Source organism: Xyrauchen texanus, chromosome 6, assembly GCF_025860055.1.
Source record: "Xyrauchen texanus isolate HMW12.3.18 chromosome 6, RBS_HiC_50CHRs, whole genome shotgun sequence".
NCBI lineage: Eukaryota > Metazoa > Chordata > Actinopteri > Cypriniformes > Catostomidae > Xyrauchen > Xyrauchen texanus.
In genome coordinates, this window is record NC_068281.1 from 5,555,679 (window position 1) to 5,583,541 (window position 27,863).

Genomic DNA, 27,863 nt, shown 5'->3' on the forward strand with positions numbered 1-27,863 from the left:
GAACTGCGCTCTGCCACCGACCTTGCTCTCAGAGCCACGAAGGTCACCGCACTGCCCACCCTCGTGGTCCAGGAGCACCACCTTTGGCTGGACATGGTCGAGATACGCGACGTTGACAAGGCTAAGTTTCTCAACGCCCCCGTCTCCCAGCTTGGCCTCTTCGGCGACACCATCGAAGACTTCGCCCAGCAGTTCTCGGCGGTGAAGAAGCAGACAGAGGCAATTTCTCACAATATGCTGCGACGCCGACCAACCAGTGCATCCCGCCTGCTCGCCGAGGACGTCCCCCTGCGACCAAACAACGGCAGGCAGCTCCGCAAGCATCGAGCACCTCACAGGTGGCGTACGCCCCCCGTCTCCAGGACCCCTTCCCGGACCAGGAAAGCTCTGAATCGCTGCTGAGACGGGCAACCCAGGAAGTCGTATGTTCACTCAGGAGGTGGTACCAAGACCATTCCGTCCCCTGGTGGTACCCAAGCCTCGGGATGCTCTTTTGCTTCCCGACGCATTATTACCTGCTCCCTGCCTGGTACGTCAAAAACTATTGTCCCGTTAGTGCCCCTCGCACAGAGTATGGATACGTGGCTCTCACTTCCCAATCCATCGTGCTGGTTAGCCAGGACCATCCGACTTGGCTATGCGATTCAGTTCGCCCTCTTTTCAGTCCACTCTTGTGCGCGGCCAACAAGCCAGTGCCTTACGAGCAGAGATCTCCACCCTGCTCCTCAAAGATGCGATAGAGCCCGTCCCTCCAGCTGAGATAAAGAAGGGTTTCTACAGCCCTTACTTCATCGTACCCAAGAAAAGCTGCAGGTTGCGACCAATCTTGGACCTGCGAGTTCTCAACCGGGCTTTGCACAGACTCCTGTTCAAAATGCACACGCAGAAACAGATTCTCACCTGCGTTCGACAGCAGATTGGTTTGCGGCGGTAGACCTGAAGGATGCATACTTCCACATCTCCATTCTGCCGTGACACCGACCCTTTTTACGGTTTGCGTTCGACGGCCAGGCGTATCAGTACAAGGTGCTCCCTTTCGGCCTGTCCCTGTCCCCTTGCGTCTTCACGAAGGTTGCAGAGGCCGCTCTTGCCTCCCTAAGGGAAGTGGGCATCCATGTACTCAACTACCTTGACGACTGGCTCATCCTGGCCCACTCTCAGGAGTTACTATGCACACACAGGGACCTGCTGCTCGGGCACCTCAGCCGTCTAGGGCTTCAGGTCAACTGGGAAAAGAGCAAGCTCGATCCGGTTAAGACCTTCTCTTTTCTCGGCATGGAGTTAGACTCTGTCTCAATGACAGCGCATGCTCCGTCAGTGCTCAGGTGCCTCGCTCGCTTCGAGCCCGGCACAGCGGGTTCCAGAGGCTCCTGGGGCATATGGCATCCTCAGCTGCGGTCGCGCCGCTCGGGTTGATGCATATGAGACTGCTACAGCATTGGCTAAAGACTCGAAGTCCCGAGATGGCACCACGGCACACACCTGGAAAGGACCCCGGCAGCGTTGGCACATCAATTGCTGAGTTGATGGCTGTAATTCTTGCCCTACAGAGTTTCTCCCACTAATCCGAGGCAGGCACATCTTGATCCGTTCAGACAGCACCGCGACGGTAGCGTACATAAATCACCAGGGCGGCGTGCACTCTCGTCATATGTCACAACTCGCCCGCCATCTCCTCCTTTGGAGCCAGCAAGTCAAGTGGAGACTCAAGTCGCTGCTCACCACTCACATCCCTGGCAAAAGCAACACGATGACAGACGTGCTGTCGCAACAGGTTTCGCCCAGCGGAGAGTGGAGGCTCCACACCCAGGTGGTCCAGCTCATATGGAACGATTTGGCAAGGCACAGATAGATCTCTTTGCCTCCCAAGACAACTCCCACTGCCCGCTCTGGTACTCCCTGACAGGGGCCCTCTCAAGACAGACGCGCTGGCACACAGCTGGCCTTGGGGGCTGCGCAAATAGGCATTTCCCCCAGTGAGCCTTCTTGCATAGGTGCTGTGCAAGATCAGGGAGGTCGAGGAACAGGTCATCCTGGTGGCCCCCTACTGGCCCACCCGCACCTGGTTCTCGGATCTCACGCTCCTTGCGACAGCCACTCGCTGTAAAATTCCCCTGAGGATGGACCTTCTTCCTCAGGGACGGGGCACCCTCTGGCATCCGCACCCAGACCTCCTGGAACCTCCATGTCTGGACCCTGGACGGGATGCAGAAGATCTAGTGTGTCTACCACCTGCTGTTATAGACATGATCAACCAAGCCAGAGCTCCCGCCACCAGACAACTCTACACCCTAAAGTGGCACTTGTTCGCGAATTGGTGTTGGCTAGCCGAAGAACCGCAGAGATGCGCAGTTTGGTCAGTGCTTCTATTCCTGCAGGAGAGGCTGGAGGGGAGGCTGTCCCCCTCCACCTTGAAGGTGTATGTAGCTGCAGTAGATGGTGAGTCCCTTGGTAAGCACGACTTGATTATCAGGTTCCTGAAAGGCACCTGGAGACTGAATCCTCCCTGGCTTAACCTGGTCCCCTCTTGGGATCTCTCAGTGGTCCTCTCGGGTCTTCAGAGACCCCCCTTTGATTCAGCCGCGCTCTCCTTGAAGACGGCCCTCCTGATTGCGTTAGCCTCCATCAAGAGGGTTGGAGACCTGCAAGCGTTCTCTGTCAGTGACACCTGCCTGGAGTTCGGTCCGGCGCTTCCTCACGTTATCCTGAGACCCCGACCGGGCTACATTTACATTTATGCATTTGGCAGACGCTTTTATCCAAAGCGACTTACAGTGCACTTATTACAGGGACAATCCCCCTGGAGCAACCTGGAGTTAAGGGCCTTGCTCAAGGGCCCAACAGTGGCATCTTGGTGGTGCTGGGGCTTGAACCCCTGACCTTCTGGTCAGTAACCCTGAGCCTCAACCACTGAGCCACCACTGCCATAGGAACCTTGGGCTACGTGCCCAAGGTTCCTACGACCCCTTTCAGGTACCAGGTCGTGAACCTGCAAGCGCTGCCTCGGGAGGAGGCAAACCCAGCCCTTTCATTGCTGTGTCCATTGCATGCTTTGCATACCTATTTGGACCGCGCGCAGAGCTTTAGATTTTCTGAGCAGCTCTTTGTCTGCTTTGGCGGATGGCGGAAAGGGAACGCTGTCTACAAACAGAGGTTAGCCCACTGGGTCGTTGATGCTACTGCCTTAGCCCCCTTGCAGGTTCGAGCACACTCTACTAGAAGTGTGGCATCCTCGTGGGCACTGAGCCATGGCACCTCCCTAGCAGACATCTGCAGAGCAGTGGGCTGGGCAAAACCCAAAACTTTTGCCAGGTTTTACAATCTGAGGGTTGAGTCGGTCTCGTCCCGTGTTTTGTCAGGTCCGAGCCGATAGAACTCATAACGCTGCACAACCGACCGGGTGTTCCGCTTGTACCTTGTGCCCTTCACCAAGTTGATCTAGTGCACCTTCTGTCCCAGGTCAGCCACTGATTGTCGCTGCCTGGATGTTTCTCCTCCCTAGCCCTCTGGCCTGCGAATTCAGCGAAGCAATTCGTGGCCAGACCCACTACGAGTCTCAATGCTCTGTACTGGGGTCAGGCTCCACGGGCATAGTTCCCTCTTCAGGCTAACTCCCCGTGATGCATTTTCCACAGTACAGTCCCCCTTGTCAGCGGACCCACATTTCCCCCGGGGCAGTCCCGTACTTGTAGAGTCCGCCCTCATTAGGCTGGACCTACCACTGTGCCATATTTCACTTCCGGCTTCACAACCCTCGTGGTGTATTTGTGATGCAGTACCTCCCCCTAAAACTGGGCAGGGCATGGCCGTGCCCAGTTTTATACCCGTATGTCCGGTGCAGGGCATGCAAATTCTGTCTGCCAACTTGACATTGGCCTTTTCTCAGGTTCAGAGGTACGATTCGGCGTCCAAGGAATACCCCTTGTGTCACTTCATTCGACACAACTTCTCATTCCCTTGGAGAATGCCCTGTCACCCATAGGACGTAGAGGAGTAGGAGGAACAGTTAAAAAAACAGACCTTCTTGTTTTTGGCTTTCGTGCGTGGACGTGTTTTAAAAATGTAAATTGGTACTATTATTTGGCTGCGATGTAATGTATGATGTCCATATGCATAGGGTGTCTTATTAATTGTGAAACAGTGTTTTCTTAATGGCATGAATTTTAAGGCCAAGACTTAAAATGCATGGGCCACCACTGGCATGAAGGGTGGTACAGGATGGCAGCTGTCACCCTAAAATGAGCTTTGTCACCCAACTTGCCACCCCAACACGGACCCCACTCACAAACCCTTTACTCGACTCTTGCGATCCCTGGCAAAAATTCCTGGACACATCCCTGCCTCTGTACATCATAAAACTAGCCCCAAAAAACAACCCGCTGCTCTATAATTTTGGCTGCGACTTTTTTAAATTTTTATTTTTAAAAATAGCCAATTTGGACGTGAAAACCGTGACCCTGGCAATTCTGTGTACAACCAAAGTGATAAGTGCAAACTACGATAATGCAAGAAAACCGTATTAACATGAGATTTTGAAATTATTTGTTTTTCCTCCAGTCCTGAAGTCAAAACGTAAACAGACATGCGCACACTGAATAAGCAGACAGAACGCTGATAAAGGCGTTTACATGCAAAGCGAAATTGGGATACTGGATTTTTTTGTTTGAGTGTGTGTGTGTGTGTGAGCGTGTATTTATCACTTTGTGGGGACCAAATGTCCCCATAAGGATAGTAAAACCTGAAATTTTTGAAATTGTGGGGACATTTTGTGAAAACAGCTTATAAATCACACTAAATTATGTTTTTTGAAAATGTAAAAATGCAGAAAGTTTTCTGTGAGGGTTAGGTTTAGGGGTAGGGTTAGGTTTAGGGGATAGAATATAAAGTTTGTACAGTATAAAAACCATTATGTCTATGGAAAGTCCCCATAAAACATGGAAACACAACGTGTGTGTGTGTGTGTGTGTGTGTGTGTGTGTGTGTGTGTGTGTGTGTGTGTGTGTGTGTGAGTGAAATTCCTTATTTGAGTGAATCCTTGTGTGTTACTCATTTCTGTTTTTTTTTCTTCTTCAGATTTTTTATTTAGTAGATAATTTTTTTTACTTTTACATTTAAGATCTCAACATCATGTCCTATCTGTTCTTTCCATACAGTGGTGAAAGTGAATGGATACTGGTGCTGTCAAGCGCCAAACATTACTAAAAAACACCTAAAAGTATCATAAAATGTGTCCATACAACTAATTTGGTATTTTTAAATAGTTCAGAAGCCATCATGTAGTTTTGTTTAAGGAATAGACCAAACTTTAAATAGTTTTTTGATTAAATCCTTTCCCTCCTCCATAATTCTTAAATATTATTTCAATTTGTAATAGTTTATTTTGGAACATGGTTTCTAAATTGGGGCTGGGGGTAGGCATTGTAAACAATCGGCCCTCTAAATTTTCCCCTCACTCATATTCAATTAAAAATTTTGGATATAAGATTACTTTAAAGAATAATTTTATACTGTACCCACTGCACTGCCCAAGCCAAGCTACCTCTCTACAGGATGTGCAACAATTAATATGGCTTTACATCGACACCAGAACATTTGTTCAAATCTGAGAATACTTCTGCTCAGGAGCTACTTCAATCTGTGTTTTGTTTTATACAAACATTAAAAAAAAATGTTTTTTTTTTTATTATTATTTTTTACCCTGAAAACCTTAATAAGTTAATTTAAGTCATTTGATTGAGATAACTCATTTTTATTCAATTGCATTGAGTAATGGGGTCTCCCCAAACTTGAGTATTTAAGTTCAATTAACTTAGAGGGAACTTAGCTATTTAAGTTAACTACAAGCAAGTAGACTTAACTGATAAATATAACTGATTCTAGGTCAGTTATTAAATAATTCTTTATAGAAATGCATATATTATGCACTTGAGCTGCACATGCACAAAGAGAACTGAGATAGTGTGACCAGTGTCCAACTTGACCAAAGAGACACAGATCACCCTAAAGGTGATATTACACCAAACGTCTATTTGCAACAAAGCATAAATAGTACAACAAAAAAAAACTAAAAACATCTATGAATTCTTAATAACAATTATTTAAATTCCCCTAAATTTTTTACTGAATAGTTTGAGTTATTAACACTTCAAATCTTAAGTCTATGGATTTTTAAGAAAAATATGAGTTATGAGTCCAAAACTTGACATTTCAAGTAATACTTAAGACAACTTGATTTTTACAGTTATGACAACATTTTAATTTTATTAAATAGTAATGAAATTTTGAATTTTTTTTTTTTTATCCTGAATTTATTTTGACTTGTTTACTCTTGACATTTCAATCATTCATTCAAAATGTACATAATTTGCTTCTATGACATTTACTGTATATACATTTTGACCAATAGTGTTATTGTGTAAGTGGTTTTGTGTAGTGCTGACGAGCTGATTTAAATGCCCTTCACAGTTCCTTCTTCAGGATGTGTGCAGTTTTTTCTAGGCAATCCACATTGTGGTTGTATCAGTTCTATCGTGGCTGCAGAGAGTTTCACACTCATTTATTCAGACATCGGTGAGTGAAACCAATATTTGATGTTCGGAAAGTACCTGATGCTTTTTAATCAAATTGTACTATAATAGAGATGTGTTTTGTGCTTGTCTAATTTTTATTTTCTATTTAGCAACAGACCAAAGAAGACATCAATGGCTGAGAGTGATTTTGACTGGGACTATTTCAACTCTTTTTTTAATAACTCAAATGAGACCGTGGATACAGAATATGTCCGAAATGAACCAGTTGTTTTATGCGAGAAAAGCGATGTCATCCACTTTGGTGCAGCACTTCTCCCGGCATTCTACTACATAAATTTCTTACTCAGCTTGTTAGGGAACGGGCTTGTGCTGTGTATCATCTACAGATATGAGAAGCTTAGCACAGTCACCAACATATTCTTACTCAACCTTGTCATCTCAGACCTAATCTTCGCCTCTAGCCTCCCGTTTTGGGCAGTGTACCACAGCTCTCAATGGATCTTTGGCAGTACCATGTGCAAGTTGGTGGGAAGTTTTTATTCCATCGGCTTCAACAGCTCCATCCTTTTCCTTACTCTCATGACCTTTGACCGTTACCTGGCAGTGGTCCATGCTGTCACAGCAGCCCAGAGCAGGAGGAGAGCATATGCGTTTGCATCGTCTGCTGTCGTCTGGGTCCTCAGTGTATTGGCTAGTATAAAGGATATCGTTCTGCATGACGTGAGAGACAGTCAGGACAATGGTATTCTGTGTGAAGTGACTGGTTACTCCCAGAGTGTCCTCATAAAGTGGGAGCTGTATGGGTATTATCAGCAGTTTCTCCTTTTCTTTTTAATGCCTCTGGCTATCGTCATGTACTGTTATGTCCGTATAACCATCAGAATCATGTACACTCGCATGGCGGAGAAGTGCAGGGCAGTCAAACTCATCTTTATCATCATCTTCACCTTCTTCATCTGCTGGACACCTTACAATGTGGTCATCTTGCTACAAGCGATCAAGACATCCTCTGGAGACCAGTCACAATGTTCAAATGCCCTTGACTATGCCCTATATGTGACACGGAACTTTGCGTACCTATACTGTTGCATTAGCCCTGTCTTTTATACATTTTTGGGCAAGAAATTTCAAAACCATTTTCTGAAACTTTTGGCCAAGCGTCTGCCATGCCTAAAGATATCTGTACTGTCAACGCATAGCAGTAAAAGCACATCGTTCAGGAGCCCAAACACTGATTACTGATGATTCATCAATTAGCGTGACTGTGGAGGCTGTGGTTTATTTGTAAAGTGACAACTTTATACTATTTGTTCTGAAATGTATTGCTAAGAGGACACAAAAAGGAACACCTACATTTTTGTAAAAAAAAAAAAAAAACATGAATATTGCAATGTATTTTAGCATAAATCATTATATTAAATAATTTCTGCAGGTTTAGAAAGATAATGTTTTAGAATATTTTATTTTAAGTCCATTTGTACTTACACATTCACAAAACTTGCCACACTTTGTTGGTGTCAAAACCAAAAAAGAAAATACATAAAAATAAAAGGCAATGTAAACTTTATTTAAATTAGGTGACCTTAAGTACAGTGAAACTAACATTTTTAAAAAAATATTTTTTTTTAGGTCTCGTAAAAAAAAGAAGAAAATGAATAGACTTCCTGTCTTTTCAACACCTAGAGGTATCCTGTTTACCGAATTGCAATTATGATGATCGGATGTTTATTTTGAGTCTAACCTCAGTCCCTACATTGTGGTCTGTTGTCTCCTTTTCTGTAATATATTACATTTTTGTGCATAGAAAATAAATACTTCTGTTTTTCTACATCTGGATTGTGGTTGTTTTCTTAAAAAAAAAATAAAAAAGATGTCAGGAACACTGATTCAAATCAAAAGAGCTGAAGGAAAATATTACAAATATTGAAAGGGCAGACATAGGCAGATATCTAGAGATATATATCTCCCCTTTTTAAAGTTCAAACCCAGCCCCATCTCACACAAAAAGCACTGCGAATAGAAAACCCAACCTTGGTGAGTGAAACTAATCAGACTCAAATATGCAGGCATATCTGCGCTTTTGTGTAACCATATATATATTTATTAACCAGTTAAGTTAATTAAGGGGGTCTCTGGGCAGAAATGTCACCACAAATGATAAAAAATACAACCAAAATCTAAAATGCGGTGTCAAAAAACATCCTCGTAAATTTATATTATAGTCCAAGCTACCCATATTATGGCATAGAATTAATGTTGATTTATTTTTAGGGTAAGAGGTAATACATTTTCAATCTTTCTAAACACCTTTTCCCAGAAATTCTAGTTCACAGAAAATAAAAACAAACATAGATACCAATCACAGCCAATCACTTCCAGTCACAGCCAATCCCATCCAATCCCAATCATCAATACAGCCAATCACACCCTGTCAGCATCTAGCCATCCAACCAGCATGCAGTCACCACAAGGACACCAATCACAGCCAATCACTATCCAAACATCCAGTCACCTCCCAATCACATCCGCTCATCTGGAACCGCTGCGTCAGCGCGTGCTTGCGTGTTTACGCACGTACGTACGTACGTACGTACGCAGGTGTGGTGGATGGCGTAAACATGTGGGTTTCCATTGGTTACAGGCTACTCCCAGCGGAGAGTGGAGGCTCCACACCCAGGTGGTCCAGCTCATATGGAACGATTTGGCAAGGCACAGATAGATCTCTTTGCCTCCCAAGACAACTTCCACTTCCCGCTCTGGTACTCCCTGACAGGAGCCCTCTCAAGACAGACGCGCTGGCACACAGCTGGCCCTGGGGGCTGCGCAAATACGCATTTCCCCCAGTGAGCCTTCTTGCATAGGCGCTGTGCAAGATCAGGGAGGTTGAGGAACAGGTCATCCTGGTGGCCCCCTACTGGCCCACCCGCACCTGGTTCTCGGATCTCACGCTCCTTGCGACAGCCACTCGCTGGAAAATTCCCCTGAGGATGGACCTTCTTTCTCAGGGACGGGGCACCCTCTGGTATCCGCACCCAGACCTCTGGAACCTCCATGTCTGGACCCTGGACGGGATGCAGAAGATCTAGTGTGTCTACCACCTGCTGTTATAGACATGATCAACCAAGCCAGAGCTCCCGCCACCAGGCAACTCTACGCCCTAAAGTGGCGCTTGTTCGCGAATTGGTGTTGGCTAGCCGAAGAACCGCAGAGATGCGCAGTTTGGTCAGTGCTTCTATTCCTGCAGGAGAGGCTGGAGGGGAGGCTGTCCCCCTCCACCTTGAAGGTGTATGTAGCTGCAGTAGATGGCGAGTCCCTTGGTAAGCACGACTTGATTATCAGGTTCCTGAAAGGCGCCCGGTGTCTGAATCCTCCCTGGCTTAACCTGGTCCCCTCTTGGGATCTCTCAGTGGTCCTCTCGGGTCTTCAGAGACCCCCCTTGATTGATTCAGTCGAGCTCAAGGCCCTCTCCTTGAAGACGGCCCTCCTGATTGCGTTAGCCTCCATCAAGAGGGTTGGAGACCTGCAAGCGTTCTCTGTCAGTGACACCTGCCTGGAGTTCGGTCCGGCGCTTCCTTACATTATCCTGAGACCCCGACCGGGCTATGTGCCCAAGGTTCCTACGACCCCTTTCAGGGACCAGGTCGTGAACCTGCAAGCGCTGCCTCGGGAGGAGGCAAACCCAGCCCTTTCATTGCTGTGTCCATTGCATGCTTTGCATACCTATTTGGACCGCGCGCAGAGCTTTAGATTTTCTGAGCAGCTCTTTGTCTGCTTTGGTGGATGGCGGAAAGGGAACGCTGTCTCCAAACAGAGGTTTGCCCACTGGGTCGTTGATGCTACTGCCTTAGCCCCCTTGCAGGTTCGAGCACACTCTACTAGAAGTGTGGCATCCTCGTGGGCACTGAGCCATGGCACCTCCCTAGCAGACATCTGCAGAGCAGTGGGCTGGGCAACACCCAAAACTTTTGCCAGGTTTTACAATCTGAGGGTTGAGTCGGTCTTGTCCCGTGTTTTGTCAGGTCCGAGCCGGTAGAACTCATAACGCTGCACAACCGACCGGGTGTTCCGCTTGTACCTTGTGCCCTTCACCAAGTTGATCTAGTGCACCTTCTGTCCCAGGTCAGCCACTGATTGTCGCTGCCTGGATGTTTCTCCTCCCTAGCCCTCTGGCCTGCGGCCTAAAACTGGGCAGGGCATGGCCTCTGCAGGGTCTTTCCCTCCTGAAAGAATAGGAAATTTGCGGACCGGACAGCTACCTTGCCTCCGGCTTTGCCTACAGCCCTGGCACGCCAGCTCTGACGAGTTCTGCAGACCCCCTTAGGCCTCTTCCGCAGTCTCTAAATCCGTCCCCTGCCAGGTGCGCGGAGCAGGGTAAGGGCTTCGAGTCTTCTCTCAGCTCCCTAGCCTCGGGACATCCTAAAAGATCCCGACATGCTATCTCCTGCTAACCCCGGGGAAAGACTGCCTTCCCCGAATTAAGTCCTATGTGAGAGACATAGTGAGAGAGAAGGTCGCGGCTGCTGGGCTTGCTCTCAAGCTAGGCATGTAACATCTTTTTCCCCCCTCTGAGGTGTGGGAAACCTAAGGTTTGTATGCAAAAAAAACAAAAGAGTTGGGGGCGTTGGGGAGGGCTACATGCAGCCGGCACATGCGCCTCTAGCACGCAATAGCTTGCTGTGCACCTGTTTCGACAGTCATGTAACACGGTCAGTGTGTGGCGCTTTTTTATGGACCCCTTTTGTCACTTCCTTTGACACAACGTCGAGTGAGTGACAGAAGGGGAACATCATGGTTACTGTCGTAACCTCCGTTCCCCGAGGGAGGGAACGAGACGTTGTGTCCCTCCTGCCACAAGACTAGACCTAGCACTGTAAATGGCCGTGCTTCATTTTCGGCTCCTCAGTGCAAAATCCTGACTGGCATTCGCTGCCCCGCTTCCCTTTATACCCGTATGTCCGGGGCAGGGCATGCAAATTCTGTCTGCCAACTTGACATTGGCCTTTTCTCAGGTTCAGAGGTACGATTCAGCGTCCAAGGAATACCCCTTGTGTCACTTCATTCGACACAACTTCTCATTCCCTTGGAGAACGCCCTGTCACCCATAGGACGTAGAGGAGTAGGAGGAACAGTTAAAAAAACAGACCTTCTTGTTTTTGGCTTTCGTGCGTGGACGTGTTTTAAAAATGTCAATTGGTACTATTATTTGGCTGCGATGTAATGTATGATGTCCATATGCATAGGGTGTCTTATTAATTGTGAAAGTGTTTTCTTAATGGCATGAATTTTAAGGCCAAGTCTTAAAATGCATGGGCCGCCACTGGCATGAAGGGTGGCACAGGATGGCAGCTGTCACCCTAAAATGAGCTTTGTCACCCAACTTGCCACCCCAACACGGACCCCACTCACAAACCCTTTACTCGACTCTTGCGATCCCTGGCAAAAATTCCTGGACACATCCCTGCCTCTGTACATCATAAAACTAGCCCCAAGAAACAACCCGCTGCTCTATAATTTTTGCTGCGACTGCATTTTAAAAATAGCCAATTTGGACGTGAAAACCGTGACCCTGGCAATTCTGTGTACAACCAAAGTGATAAGTGCAAACTACGATAATGCAAGAAAACCGTATTAACATGAGATTTTGAAATTATTTGTTTTTCCTCCAGTCCTGAAGTCAAAACGTAAACAGACATGCGCACACTGAATAAGCAGACAGAACGCTGATAAAGGCGTTTACATGCAAAGCGAAATTGGGATACTGGATTTTTTTGTTTGAGTGTGTGTGTGTGTGTGTGTGAGCGTGTATTTATCACTTTGTGGGGACCAAATGTCCCCATAAGGATAGTAAAACCCGAAATTTTTGAAATTGTGGGGACATTTTGTGAAAACAGCTTATAAATCACACTAAATTATGTTTTTTGAAAATGTAAAAATGCAGAAAGTTTTCTGTGAGGGTTAGGTTTAGGGGTAGGGTTAGGTTTAGGGGTAGGGTTAGGTTTAGGGGATAGAATATAAAGTTTGTACAGTATAAAAACCATTATGTCTATGGAAAGTCCCCATAAAACATGGAAACACAACGTGTGTGTGTGTGTGTGTGTGTGTGTGTGAAATTCCTTATTTGAGTGAATCCTTGTGTGTTACTCATTTCTGTTTTTTTTTCTTCTTCAGATTTTTTATTTAGTAGATAATTTTTTTTACTTTTACATTTAAGATCTCAACATCATGTCCTATCTGTTCTTTCCATACAGTGGTGAAAGTGAATGGATACTGGTGCTGTCAAGCGCCAAACATTACTAAAAAACACCTAAAAGTATCATAAAATGTGTCCATACAACTAATTTGGTATTTTTAAATAGTTCAGAAGCCATCATGTAGTTTTGTTTAAGGAATAGACCAAACTTTAAATAGTTTTTTGATTAAATCCTTTCCCTCCTCCATAATTCTTAAATATTATTTCAATTTGTAATAGTTTATTTTGGAACCATGTCGACAACTTTGTATTGCTAAGAGGACACAAAAAGGAACACCTACATTTTTGTAAAAAAAAAAACAAACAAACAAAAAAAAAAAAACAAACAAACATGAATATTGCAATGTGTGCCTTGCTTTTTTTTTTTTTTTTTTTTTTTTTTTAGCATAAATCATTATATTAAATAATTTCTGCAGGTTTAGAAAGATAATGTTTTAGAATATTTTATTTTAAGTCCATTTGTACTTACACATTCACAAAACTTGCCACACTTTGTTGGTGTCAAAACCAAAAAAGAAAATACATAAAAATACATAAAAACAAAAGGCAATGTAAACTTTATTTAAATTAGGTGACCTTAAGTACAGTGAAACTAACATTTATTTTTATTTTTTTTTTAGGTCTCGTAAAAATAAAAAAAAATTAATAGACTTCCTGTCTTTTCAACACCTAGAGGTATCCTGTTCACCGAATTGCAATTATGATGATCGGATGTTTATTTTGAGTCTAACCTCAGTCCCTACATTGTGGTCTGTTGTCTCCTTTTCTGTAATATATTACATTTTTTGTGCATAGAAAATAAATACTTCTGTTTTTCTACATCTGGATTGTGGTTGTTTTCTTAAAAAAAAAGATGTCAAGAACACTGATTCAAATCAAAAGAGCTGAAGGAAAATATTACAAATATTGAAAGGGCAGATATCTAGAGATAAATATCTCCCCTTTTTAAAATTCAAACCCAGCCCCATCTCACACAAAAAGCACTGCGAATAGAAAACCCAACCTTGAAAGAGCCTTGGTGAGTGAAACTAATCAGACTCAAATATGCAGGCATATCTGCGCTTGTGTGTAACCATATATATATATATATATTTATTTTTAACCAGTACAGTTAAGTTCATTAAGGGGGTTTTCTGGGCAGAAATGTCACCACAAATGATAAAAAATACACCGAAAATCTAAAATGCGGTGTCAAAAAACATCCTCGTAAATTTATATTATAGTCCTAGCTACACATATTGTGGCATAGAATTAATTTTGATTTATTTTTAGTGTAAGAGGTAATACATTTTCAATCTATCTAAACACCTTTTCCCAGAAATTCTAGTTCACAGAAAGTAAAAACAAACATAGATACCAATCACCAATCACAGCCAATCACTTCCAGTCACAGCCAATCCCATCCAATCCCAATCATCAATACAGCCAATCACAACCTGTCAACATCTAGTCATCCAACCAGCATCCAGTCACCATAGGGACACCAATCACAGCCAATCACTATCCAAACATCCATTCACCTACCAATCACATCCGCTCATCTGGAACCGCTGCGTCAGCGCGTGCCTGCGTGTTTACGTACGTACGTACGCAGGTGTAGTGGATGGCGTAAACATGTGGGTTTCCACTGGTTACAGGCTACCGGTACCCAGGAACGGGACTGTAGCATCTCCTGCAGTAGATAGCAAACAGAGCAAATGTGAGGAGAGGGCGGCTGTTGAGCGGTTAAATATGAGACGGAAGACGGCCAAATGAAGGTGAAGGTGATGATTCACCGCCAGGTGATACTGAACCAGGTGAGTGTGGATTAATTTAATCTATGCTGTTTATTAGACGTGATTTGTGATGTCTCTCGCGGGCAGTAGTGGATACCAGTATAATAACATTTACTAAGAGTTATATTACAAAAATCTGTTTTTAAAAGCGATTTTATTTTATTTTGACTGCCCTAGTTTAGTTGATGTTCAGCATCAGTCGCGGCCTCGTCTTTGTGTGGTGCGCGTGCGTGCGTGCGTGTTTACGTCTACGTGCATTCTGTTTTTATGTGGTTCGATGAGCATCATAAACCCTAAAGCTACATAATCAAACCTCGAGATGAATACGCAAACCTACACCCCACCCTGAGCCCATATCTCTAAAAATCATTCTTAACTATTGTTCCACACCTCATTCTAGAACAGAAACTCAAATCTTGAATCTAAACCTCATCCTAAGTGGATGAAAATTAAGTTAAGATGATCTAAAATAGCCATAGACCCACATTGTGACATTGTCACCGGCTATTGATAAACAATTTCAGTAGACCACTAAACTCAGTCTACATTTACATTTATGCATTTGGCAGACGCGTTTATCCAAAGCGACTTACAGTGCACTTATTACAGGGACAATCCCCCCAGAGCAACCTGGAGTAAAGGTCCTTGCTCAAGGGCCCAACAGTGGCATCTTGGTGGTGCTGGGGCTTGAACCCCCGACATTCTGGTCAGTAACCCTGAGCCTCAACCACTGAGCCACCACTGCCTGGCCAGTCTACACTCACTAACTACTACAAAAAGCCTTAATAGAAGTAGTAATTACTAAATTAAATTTACTTAATTAACTTACACATTAGTGGAAAAGACATTCAAGTTGCAAGCCAATGTCTCAGGTTTGATATACCTGATATTCTGTGTTAAGTTGGGGACATGTGTTTATTACTCAGGGGTCGGTAAGAGCACAAATCATTTAGACAAGGAGCATAGATGGGGTAGATTAGTATTGATTCACCTGAGACCAGTAGTCTATTGATCTGGTCTAAAATCAGCACTAAGGGATGGAAAAGCTTCTGAAGAGGGAAAAAAATGCCATTTTACTTACAGGCAGGAGGGCCTTCAATTGATGACATGGGATGGTAATCAGCAAAGTGGCTTCATAAGCTTGTAGTTATACAGTACATGATGTCTACCGTGAGTGTCTTCCCATACCATAGCTGCTCCTATTCACTCACAAGTTCTTTAGCTATATAGGTCACTGACAAATAAGTTTGTTCGAGGTGATAATAATGAGAAATATTTACAAAAAGTTTAAAACATGTCAAGTTTGAAGAAATTGAATCTTTGAGTCCATATTAGTTTCACAAATCTTTTAAAAGCATTTAGGCTATAGCATTTACAAAAAATATAAATAAAAATGAATGACTTCAAAAGCCATGAGGTGTAACCATCAAGGAAAAGGAAAGTATTCAAATACGTTCCTTGCACCTTACATAGCCTACATGAGTGTATGCTTTTTAATAATTATTTTTTTTTATTTCAAGGTGACCCTTTTTCCCCCAATTTTGAATGCCCAATTCCCACTACTTAGTAGGTCCTCGTGGTGGCATTGTTACCTCAATCCGGGTGGCGGAGGACAAGTCTCAGTTGCCTCCGCTTCTGAGACTGTAAATCCACGCTTTTTATCATGTGGCTCACCGCGCATGACACCGCGGAGACTCACAGCACAGAAGGCACATGCAACTCTCCACGATCCTTGCACAACTTACCACGCACCCTATTGAGAGTGAGAACCCCTAATCGCAACCACGATGTGGTTAACCCATGTGAAACTACCCTTTATAGCAACCGGGGCAATTTGGTTGCTTGGGAGTCCTCAGCACACCCTGGATTCAAACTCATGACTCCAGGGTGTGGTAGTCAGTGTCAATACTTGCTGAGCTACCCAGGCCCCCCAAAATACCTTTTCTTAAAAAATGAAACATATTTATATTTAATGATCTAAACGGCTCTTGTTTAGAAATCCATAAGGATCTCTTTCTCAGTGGTGATAACGGCAGTGAGTGATGACAGCCATCTCTATCTTGATCTCGCGCTCTTCACTTTCAAATTAAGTACATTAATTAATGCGTGATTGCGTCGCTCAAGGCATGCTAGAAGGCTTATCTAAAAGACTACTCCCACCAAGAACAAATAAATCAATCTGATTGGCTTGTTGAATCTGACAATCTTACATTATGCCCATTTATTGCACTGTTGAGGGATTCAGTGGAAATTTTGAAGGCTTCATGGGGTGGAGCTCAGACTCACGTGCTGCTTCGGCTAACAAGCTCAGCTTCAGGCAAGCAATTTGTGAAAAAGCTGTCATACTTTGCTTGTAAGCATCAAGGAATAAATTCAGCAGTTGCTGGCCCTGAGGATTCACCACATTTTCCTTCTCTGTAGGGATTTAGGGCCAACTGTGAAAGCATTATCTGTACCCTACAATTTAACAAGCAGTAAGGTAATATGCTCTTCTGAACATACCCAATATCTACAAGATGACTAGACTGATATGCTGCAGTGTACTGTACAACAGAGTTGATTCCTCTGCATGGAGGTGATTGTATACTTGAGATCTTGTTTTTAACAGAATTGTGGCTTGATCCTCTTTCTGAGCTCCCGTAGGCTCTGCGCGCTCTGTTATGTAAGTGCATTAAGGTTCTTGGGTTTCTGTTTGGCACACGTCTCACTACGCGAGCTAAAGCATCTCATCCTGCATTAGACACAGACACACACAGTGGTATTTAATGGAGTCTGCCCCCCAGGGCCTTAATGATCATAATTAATTTATCCATGTCAGTGTGATTGCAAGGTGTGTTGTTAAAGCTTCCTTTCAGCTTGTAAACACAAATGTGCCTCGTTGAAGATTCAGTTTGTTTCAGTTTGCCACAATATAATCATTCAGTCAGTCTGAATTGGCATTGCATCTCTTTTCTAAAACAAGATAGTAAAGAGAAGAGAAATTACATTACAAAAACAAAACAAAAAAACACAAATAAAAGTTAGGATGCCAGTGTTGGGTTTAGGTCCAGTTGACAGTACTTGGCCAATAGTAAGTAAAACCCGGTGTAAAGGGATCAATGGAAAGGAGGAGGCGAGAACCGGCTTGACGATATAAATAATGGTTTAATGATAAACTTAAAAGACAACATAAACACACACATGACGGACATGTCCGTAAACGATCTCTCTCTCCCGCACGATCCCCTGCAGTCGACCTTTATCCCTCACAGAGGCATAATTAGCCTAATACGGGACCGGGTGTGTAGGATCACGTCCCGGCCCCTTCTCCGCCCTGCCACACCCGGAAGTAAAAGTTCTATAAATTGTTTTGCAGGCAAATACATTTTTAATGATAACTTAAAAACCTTTACAGACAGATTCACCATATAAATGATGGTATGAAGAAATCCTGAAGAAAAACACTTCTCCAATCAGAGAAACACTGTCAGCAAATTGCATCAGACAAGCACTGTAGCGACCACCAACTCTCATGATGTACAGAGAATTACACAATCAAGTTGGTCTTCCTACATTTTCAAACTACTTCTAGTAGTTTGCAATATAGTCAAATATATTGTTTCTATACTTCTAATCAACAACTTTAAAGGGATAGTTCACCCAAAAATACAAAATGCCTTTCTTTTTTCTGCAGAACACAAATTAAGATTTTTAGAAGAATATCTCAGCTCTGCAGGTCCATACAATGCAAGTGAATGGTGAAGAGAAAAAAAACCCGCTAATGAACATAGAACATACAGGACAAGCATAAACACTTGGCATATAATAGTTATCATGTTTATATCTCCTGTCATGTTTTTGTTGAGAAAACAAGCATATCCACATGCTCAGTAAATTATACTGATTTATACACACCAGTTTAAATGATGGAATGTCCCTTACCTCATCTAGCATAGTCTTTGTCGGATACCATGTTTGTTGTTTACAGAAGCGTCACAGGGATTATGTTGCTATGGGGACGCTGCTTTCTGACCAGCTGCACATACACCGCTTATCCAGTAAATTTAAACAGGAACCAACTTTCTCACAGTAAGCCACATTCTCACAATAACCCACTTTTCTGGTGTCCATCTGAACGTACTGAGTGACTGAACCGTTTGCTCAACAAATGTGATCAACTTGTGTCCACACTCAACAGCGCCACCCAGTGAATTCTGTTATAACTGGCAGTTTTAGTTTGTGTGTTCAAGATTTAACATGAATCTCACTGTATATATATGGCCAGCAAAGCAAAACTTTACGAAATTCGAATTGTATTTTTACTATTCTAATAAATATTGCAGAACGAATATTCAAATATTCGACTACTCGTGCACATCCCTAGTCCCCAGCCAGCAGCACTGCCTAATGGCAGCGGCGAGGACTCCATGACAGCACATCCCTCCTCCAGATCCCGGGTTTCGGCACCAGTGCTGCGAGGTTCTCCAACTTGGAAAAGGGTGAACACTACAACTAACTTTAATTGTACAAACACTACACACTTTTCAGTGTCACACATAACATACTGACACACACACACTCACAGCTCTGTGCGTCACTCTCTCCCCATCTGCCATTGTCTCCTCTCCTTAAATACTCCTGCTGCTCCTCACTGGAACAATAGACCGTGTGAGCACAAGTGAAACTCGTTCACCACTTATTGTCCCGGCCTCACTCTGCCCAGACGCCACTCGGCCATGCCCTGCTCACCACACATGTACAGTGGGGTACAAAAATTTGCGGAATCTCTAAAATATAGCCTAATTCATTATCTTATATATATATCAGAGCTGTCAATTTAACGATTTTGTCGATTTAAAAAAAAAAATAACGCGTTAAAAAAATTAACGCAATTAATCGCATGCCCACGGACCATAATAAGGAAGATTCCTGAGAAATGCAAGCTTGCAGTACCACCTGTTTACTCCAGAGGCAGTAAGTGAAATTTCAGCTGTATGAGCAACGCGCAGTTTATACAGTGAAGAAAACACTTCAGTAGGCCGAAACAGAGGATTAGTGTTCGCTTACCGTTATTTGCCTCAACTTATTTCAGGCTAGGGTTTCTGTTGCCTTTCTATGTTACCTCATGTTCATTGTTTTCACTAATCTCATGGTAACTAATGTCATATTTATGACTTTTCAGATAGTACAGAGACAGGCTGGTGACAGGTGAATTCCAGCTCGCACCGCACAATGGGTCAATGAACTATTAACTGTTAGCAGCAGTTACGTAAATGCAGTTACGTAATTTAGTGAAATGAAGCTTATTGTTTACAATTAAACAATATATTACAATTCTATATATAGTAATATAATTATTTATGTATTATAAATATTATATATCTAATGTGGCCATAGATGTTTCTTTTTTTATCTTTAACTCCTACAGCATTCATCAGAATTCTCACTTAAAATGTGTCACAATGCTTCTTTCGATGCTCATGCTGCCGATAATTAGCTTGATCCTGGCAGCTATATTATTATTTTATTGTCATATTAAATCTATAACATAACAATTAATTCAGATTATGGCTGCACAATTAATCGAAAAACCAATGGCGATTATGATTAAGGCTGTCACGATTATTTAATCGTGAAAACTGATGATTATTCAATTTAAGTCTACTCCTGTTGCGTTAATGGTTTCTGTTTAGAACGTGTTTTTACAGCGGTGAAGTTTCTAACCAATCCCAAACGTGTGCGTTGAGCAATGAAACAATAATGGCCAATCGGAGACGCAGTGAGTCTACAGTCCAATCAGTCATGACAACCAATCCTTATGTGCATGTTTTAAATAGTCTGATGTCCAGATGCTTGTTTACATTATGTTTCATCAAAACATTATCCTTTATAGTCAGACAGCCTGTGAGCCACTATGCTGAAAAAGATTTTGCCTTCAACGTTCAGGAGGCTGATTTGGCGAAACTGGCTTATGAGTCCATTTCCTTTGTGATAAGGATGCCTCCTGCCCTCCGCCAGGCTGTTGGTATTGCTTGTTTCTGCCACACCACCTTCATCAGTCTCCACAGAAAACGTAAGATGTCTGGGGCATTTTTATAGAGACTGTATGGGATCCCGTTGGGGCCAGGGGAGGATGAAGCTCTTGCCCAACATACAGTTCTTTCCACTTCACTCCACTTAGGAGGGCTGACATCCAGCTGGTGTTCTGGGGGATGTATTAGTGGCATGTCGGGTGGAAGAGTGATCTGTTCACGTCGCCGGCTGTCATTTATTTTTGGTGGGCTTTGAGTTCTTTCTTCGATGTTTCGAGTTTGCCACTTTTCTCCTTCGTTTACAGACCCTTCACAAACTTGATGGGGTTTTTGAAGATGCTTGACCTTGTCTGTTCCTTCTTCCTGCACCTCTTTCTCAGGTTCTCAGCTCTCCTCAATGCTGTTAGCCGGTTTTTAATTTCTAACTGCAGCAGGTCTATTCCCTCCTTCTCCTCTGAGGCCTTCCTCCACTGCATCTTCAGCTGTCTTCTCTCCTTGATTAGTCGTCTAACTCCTGTTGCCTCCAGGACTTGGTTGTGATGGGTAATGTGTTCTTCGTATCTTCAAAGCGTTTGGCTCCGTAGCTGTAGATCAGTTCTCCCGTTCTCTCCAGATTCGTCTCTGCAGTTCCCCTTAGTTGCTCCAAGATTGTGCTGAGTTCTATGTTGACCATTTCCCACTCCTTTTTCTCACAGGATTTGGGCCACTTGATTAGCAGATTTCACCCCTGGATCTTAGTCTTGGTTGCAGGTTGTGGTAGGCTAGTCTCATGGTGCTCTGCTATGCTCGATTCCTCCTCCTCTGGGACAGGGTGATTGATGTCCTGCAGACTTTGGCTTCGACCTGCCACTGAACTTCACTTGACTGACTTGACTTGCTTCTTAGGAATTAGTGGTCAATGCGAGGTCCCTGTTTCACCACCTTCAAGCACTTTTTCATGCCTTGATGTATTCTCAGGCATGCAGTGGTGTTACCTTCGCCCAGCCACAAATGCAACTCTGGAACTTGTTTCCTGGTGCAGGTGTTGTAGTCTCAGGTATCGTGCTGATCATCATATTCATTGTCTGTTCCGTTCCTGGGTCATTTGGTGTGTTGTCTTCCTGTGAGACATCTTCCGCCCCCGCTCTCGCTGACTCTGGGGGTATTTCCTTTGTTTAACTTTTCGTAGCCAGGGGTGGGTGGGACCCATACACTAACAGTGTTGGATTCCTCCTACCACAGTTAGCTGGCCCATGGCAGGCCCAATGGGGTCTGTTTCCTCCTGTCAGCTGTCTTTCCAGGCAAGGTATTTCTCTAGTTGCAAGCTGCTCTTTCACAGCAGTCACTGGTTGACTCCAGATGATCGATTCTATTTAGCACTAGGTGATTGATTTTCACAGTGATTGTTTTTTATTTAACATCTAGAGGGTGCAGCTATACTGTAGAAACGAGGATTTCAGACTGTAGAACCCTCCGGCACTAGCCATGGAGAAATTATCGGAGTTGATTTTTTTCTGATAGGCGATAGTTAAAAAATGCAACTATTGGCCCATATTAATTGGTAAATCTGATATATCGGCCGGCCTTTACTTGCATACATTATATAACATTAAATCAGCACTGTTATGTGAAGAATTAGCAACAAAAAATTTATAATGACTTGCATGGAGAGGGTCAGCTCACAAAGAAAAGGTGAGTTTTTATGGTTCTTCGTAACAATACGCAACCAATCACAACTGACTTCTGGAAAAAGGGAATAACCAATGATATTTGAGGTTCAAGCCCTCGATCATGTGACACAGTTCCCATATAATCATGTGACTGCAGCACAGCAACAACGTGAGCTCTCCGACACACTGAACTGAACAGAATGTTCCTGAGGTACTTTACGAGAGAGTAGATGAGACGCTGGTAGCGGTCGGGCACTGGAAGCATACACCGACAGACACATGAGGAGTAACAGAAATGCAATGTACAGAGAGCTAAGTGCAAACAACATGGGTGATAGTTCTTATGGTATTGAATGGGCAGATGAAGAAGAGGTTGGATATCAAGAAGTGAGATATAATACAAAAGATAAAGGATCAAACAGCTCATCACCACTAATGAGCAGCAATGTTATAATAAGATTACAGAAAAAGGCTAGGGCCGAACCAGGCATCTCATGTGAACACAAGAAGAATGAGGTGTACAAAGTCTTACTAGAGGTTGAGGAAAAATCAGGATGACATCTGCATCCATTAAGACTGTTGGAAAAGAAAAGAGAGTTTTGGAACAGAAAAAAGCGGCAGGTGTTTGAGAGGTGGCAAAGTGATCATGGTAGCTAATACTCAAAAACAAGAAGACAAAATTATGAAATGCAAAACAATAAATGGAGGCAAGTTAATGGCAAAAGAGATAGGGAAAAGTGAAGGAAATAGGAGTAATTTCAGGTGTTCCAAGTTCAGTTTCGAATAAAGAAATCAAAGCAAATTTAAATGGCGGGATTGCACTAGATGCTAAACGTCTCGTATTACATAGAGATAGAAACTGGACAGTCTCAGTGTAATGATACAGTTTTGAGATCCATAACCTTATCTGCTCTTACTTGGTATGATGAGCTGTCAAGAAAGGAAATACATAACACCACCTTTAAGATTCTACAAATGCCAAAGAATAGTACATAGAGGGAAACAAAGATGTGTAATATGCGGAGATATGCATGAATATGAACGATGTAAGGCAATGACTAGAAAATGCTGTAATGGAGGTGGAGAAGTGCAGCACACAGAGGATGTGAAGTACAAAAACAATTGCAAGAAATACAAAAATACAAGATGGTAAACAAAACTACATACACAGAAGCTGTGAAAGCATGTAAGAAAATTAAAGAGATTAAATATAATAACATGGTAGAAGAACCCTGAAGAGAATCATATGCAGGTATTGCAAAAGGACAACATCAAAGAACAGACAAAATGTTCACATAAGCGTGTAGTATCTGAAAATACACTGGTAGTCGACAAGGCTAAATATATGGCATTTATGGTTAAGGTTTTTAACATTACTGCTAACCAGAAGAGATGATCAGATAGATTAAAGAACATAGTTCTTTAACTTCATAGCGGCTGAATTTCTGAATATTAAGGATGTGTGTTGCTGTGAAGATATATAGGGAAGAAGGAAGTATTATGGTATTCAACCTATATAATCCATGTCTTAGTCCGATCATTTTTTGAGAAAATCAATAAATCTAGTGCTGGAAATATGCTGTGGGGATTTTAGTGCACACAACACACTGTGTGGGTACTATGGGGTAGTATAAACACTGACACAAATGGGGAAGTAGTTGAGGACTTTATGGAAGACAGAACATTAATGTCTAAATGCTGGAACTGGCACATGAATAAATATAATGACAGGTAAGATGTCAAGTCTAGATCTAACATTAGTGCCTGCCTCTGTAGCTAACAGAAGTGAATGGAGTTCACTAGAAAATCCCATGGGTAGTGATCACTTCACTATAGATTTAAGGTTTTACAATATAAGCAAATATATGTGGAGGAAATGGTGCTATAATAAAGCAAACTAGGAGTTATTTTAATCATTATGTATAACAAATATTCTAAATGAAAATGGATCTATAGATGAACAGGCTAAAAGTTTGGTATAGCATGTATATATAATGCTGCTGAAAATAGCATCCACAGAAGCACTGGCAAAAGAAAAAGGAAAATAGGACCACGGTGGTCTGAAGAGTGTACTAAGGCAGTCTGAGTGAGAAATCATGCATTTAAAACACTAAGGAAAAATCTTAGTTTATAAAATGTATTGGAATAGAAATTAAAAGCAAGTTGTCGCAGAACAATTAAAACAGCTAAAAGAGAATACTGGAGAAACTTTTGTTCAACAATTGGGAAAGAGACCAGTATAAGTGAAGTATGGAACATGATAAAGAGAATGGGAGGTAAAGGAGACTGTTTGCTGGACAATACATTAATAGAAACCCACACAGATCCGCAGCAGCCAATTTGACTTTATAAACCGGCATCTGGTCTAATTATTATCTGGACACACTTGAGGCATTTTGGAAGCACTGAACAGCAACATCTCCACAAATGTGATATGATCCATCATTTGAGTGAGATGTAGATTTATGAGAAACAAGATTTTAGCTTCAGCTTTCAATTTGTCACTTTTATCATGAAATTCGAACAATATGTTTTATTCAGACTGTAGTAGAAATTCAAACAGAGCAGAGCAGAATTATCTCACGCTCCAGAGCACGAAACAAAAAAAAAATGAGATTGTATGTTGAAAGATACAGCACAACTTACTTAAATGAGTCTTCTCTCATGTAATCACCCAGCCTGTTAATGTTCAAATGGCAATGGAGAAAATGAATGGGGAAGATCTCAAGCCCTGAAGCACTCACGGGATCAGTGCATTTGCACACTGCTTGTACATACAGTCGCACGCCCAGTCTATTCTTGGCTCCCTGCATTGCTTTGAATGTTACTATATTAATATCATTCCATTATCGCAAGCCTTGGAGATATGCATATCGCAATATGTACATTTGCGATATTTCGATAAATTCGATGTATCGTGCAGCCTTAAACACACAAGTATAAACAGTATGCGTGGCAATCACTATCATTCCATTTGATAACGTATTTGAACCGTTAATATAATTTTTTACACCCTATATTTTTTCTAATCACTCCTCAGACACATGATAATACTGCCAATAAACTTGTCCAGCAGATGAACTGAAATAATTATTGTCTTGAAATCTATTATTTTTTTCAACCTGCTTGTCCAGTTGTTCTTCTCATCCATGATGGTGGTGGTGGCGTAGTGGGTAGTGGGCTAAAGCACTGAACTGGTAAGCAGAAGGTTGTAGGTTTGATCCCCACAGCCACCACCATTGTGTCCTTGAGCAAGGCACTTAACTCCAGGTTGCTCCAGGGGGATCCCTGTAATAAGGGCCCTGTAAGTCGCTTTGGATAAAAGTGTCTGCCAAATGCATAAATGTACATATAAATGTATGATGGATGAAGGACGGACCATACCGTGTTGGGGTAAAATTGCTTGTCGATTAGTGCCTCCTATTGTAAAGGCGTGAATGTGCTAAGGGTGATCATTCGCTTCACTTTTAATGTGAAAGGGCCATTCGTCCGCAATTTGCCTCTCATTCGCGTTGCCTTTGGTGTGCAAAGGCCTTTAGACACTGATCTGCCCACTCAAACATGTCCTGACCTACCATGTTCCCCGCGGGTTTTTTGTTTTTCATTTCTAAATCCTTCACTCTGCTTCGCTAACATGAAACGTCTGCAGTTACTGCAGCATCTGAGCCCCCTAAGATATAATTGTTCTTTCGATTTCTTGCATGGTTGGATTGGCACACCATATGCTCCAAAAGAACATCAGGCCCTTATTTTTGTATAGTGATATTGGGATGTATCCTGTTTAACTGCACAATCTACTCTCTTATTTTTCTTAGAACTTGTACCAGAACAGGTTTCTTGGGCTTGCAGCAATGGCCTCTCCATCTCGTTCATCTCAGGGCAGGCGACGATATAAGGACCCCATTCGGCACAGTTTTAATCCTGAACAGTTCCCCAATGTGGACTTCCAGAACGGTGCACCTGAGGAGCTGGCCGCAACTGTGCTGCGCTCCACCAGCGACACCGACCTCGTGACGTCACATAGCCGCTCCACCCTCACTGTCAGCACCTCCAGCTACACTATCGGTCAGACGCAGGACGTCACACTGAGCTGGGACATCAAGGAGGAGGTGGATGCAGGAGATTGGATTGGCATGTACCTCATTGGTGAGATTTGTCTTTTAATGAATGATAGCCAATTTCAAAATGTCCAGATTAATAATACCCAGTGAAAGGAATAGTTTTCTGTTCTGTATTAAAACGTCATATGGTTTTGACACAGCATGATGGTGAGGAAATTATGGTAGCATTTTCATTTTTGTGTGAACTTTTCCTTTAAGGGGCACCTATGTGTTTTCACCACACTCTAGAAATACAAATACAAATTCAGTAGTTCTTCACAGCACAGAACCCCCTCCTCATCAAAACCATTTTTTGCTGGTTCTTTAGGCCATATGGTTCTTAATGTGGAGATTATGATTACTGACACACAAATCATGGCTAGTATTAACGGTGATCGTATCAGCATGCACATCAATTTGATTAATAAAATTAATTTATTGAAGCACTAAAAAATAAACCAAAAATATTTCTACATTGAAATTACACTTCAAACTAAACAAAAATATAATCAAAATAATTACGTTTTATACAATAAAAATCATATCCTACCAATTTCAAACATTTTACTCATCTGCCTGTTTTGTAGTGACTTAAAAATCACTCCACGACAACAGGTGGAAAAATACCTTTAGACTTACAAATTAGATCATAAATACAATTGTAAATTTATACATAATAATAATAATTGAAAAATAAGCCATGACCTGAGATGGTTTAACACGCATGTCGTACTTACTTTTTTTCTTTTTTTTCATATAAGACTCATAAAGCTCTGATTGTCTGGGACATAATTTGATGTTCCACTATATTTTGATACTAAAAATGTTTATATTATTATATAAGTCAAGTCCGCCTTTATTCATAGAGCACATTTAAAAACAGAAGTTGACCCAAAGTGCTTTACAGATCAAACAAACAAAATGACAGGGTGATATAAAAACAGATTAAGTCAAGTCAAGTCAAGTCAAGTGGTTTTTACTGTCGTTTCAACCATATACAGTTAGTACAGTACACAGCGAAACGAGACAACGTTCCTCCAGGACCAATTTAATGTTAAATATAAAACATAATAAAATAAATAAAAACAATTTAATACAACATCATGTATTTATCCTTTTCAAAATGTTCAAATATCCTATTCAAAAGCTACAGAATATTTTTTTTTAAAGAAGATTTAAAAATGGCTAAAGATGACGCTGACCTCACATGGAAAGGGAGATTATTCCATAGATTAGGACCTATCACATTAAAGGCACGGTCATTCTTAGATCTATAGCGGCAACAAGGAACCCTCAATAGAAGCTGATCAGAAGACCTGAGCACACTGGTGGGGGAGTAAGGGTGTAGAAGGTCACTGATATATTGGGGCGCGAAACCAGATAGTGCCTTGTAGACAAAAATCTGAATTTTAAAATCAACCCTGAATTTCACAGGAAGCCAGTGTAGAGATGCTAAAACTGGGGAAATGCGATCCCTCTTTCTGTTTTTTCCCTGTTAAAAGCCTAGTTGCCGCGTTTTGAACTAGGTGTAGGTGGGATAACGCAGTT

At 42.5% G+C, this 27,863-nt stretch overlaps 2 protein-coding genes across 2 annotated transcripts in view; both read left to right on the plus strand.

The window, feature by feature from the left end:
- The first annotated feature begins 6,488 nt into the window (after window positions 1-6,488).
- LOC127645091 (C-C chemokine receptor type 5-like) lies at window positions 6,489-8,323 on the plus strand. The gene is made up of 2 exons (XM_052128616.1): window positions 6,489-6,570; window positions 6,680-8,323. Exon 2 carries the CDS (start codon window positions 6,702-6,704, stop codon window positions 7,770-7,772), a length of 1,071 nt encoding a protein of 356 aa, XP_051984576.1. The 5' UTR covers window positions 6,489-6,570; window positions 6,680-6,701; the 3' UTR covers window positions 7,773-8,323.
- Window positions 8,324-24,209: 15,886 nt separating this feature from the next.
- The window catches only part of LOC127645081 (E3 ubiquitin-protein ligase HECW1-like), a 46,423-nt gene continuing 42,769 nt past the window's right edge, over window positions 24,210-27,863 (plus strand). The window contains exons 1-2 of the mRNA XM_052128599.1: window positions 24,210-24,236; window positions 26,031-26,361. Coding sequence (XP_051984559.1) covers window positions 24,210-24,236; window positions 26,031-26,361 — 358 coding nt within the window. The remainder of the gene's footprint in view (window positions 24,237-26,030; window positions 26,362-27,863) is intronic.

What these genes read in the sequence shown, in the direction of transcription:
- LOC127645091 (XM_052128616.1), top strand. Translation starts at nt 6,702, where the DNA reads ATGGCTGAGAGTGATTTTGACTGGGACTATTTCAACTCTTTTTTTAAT.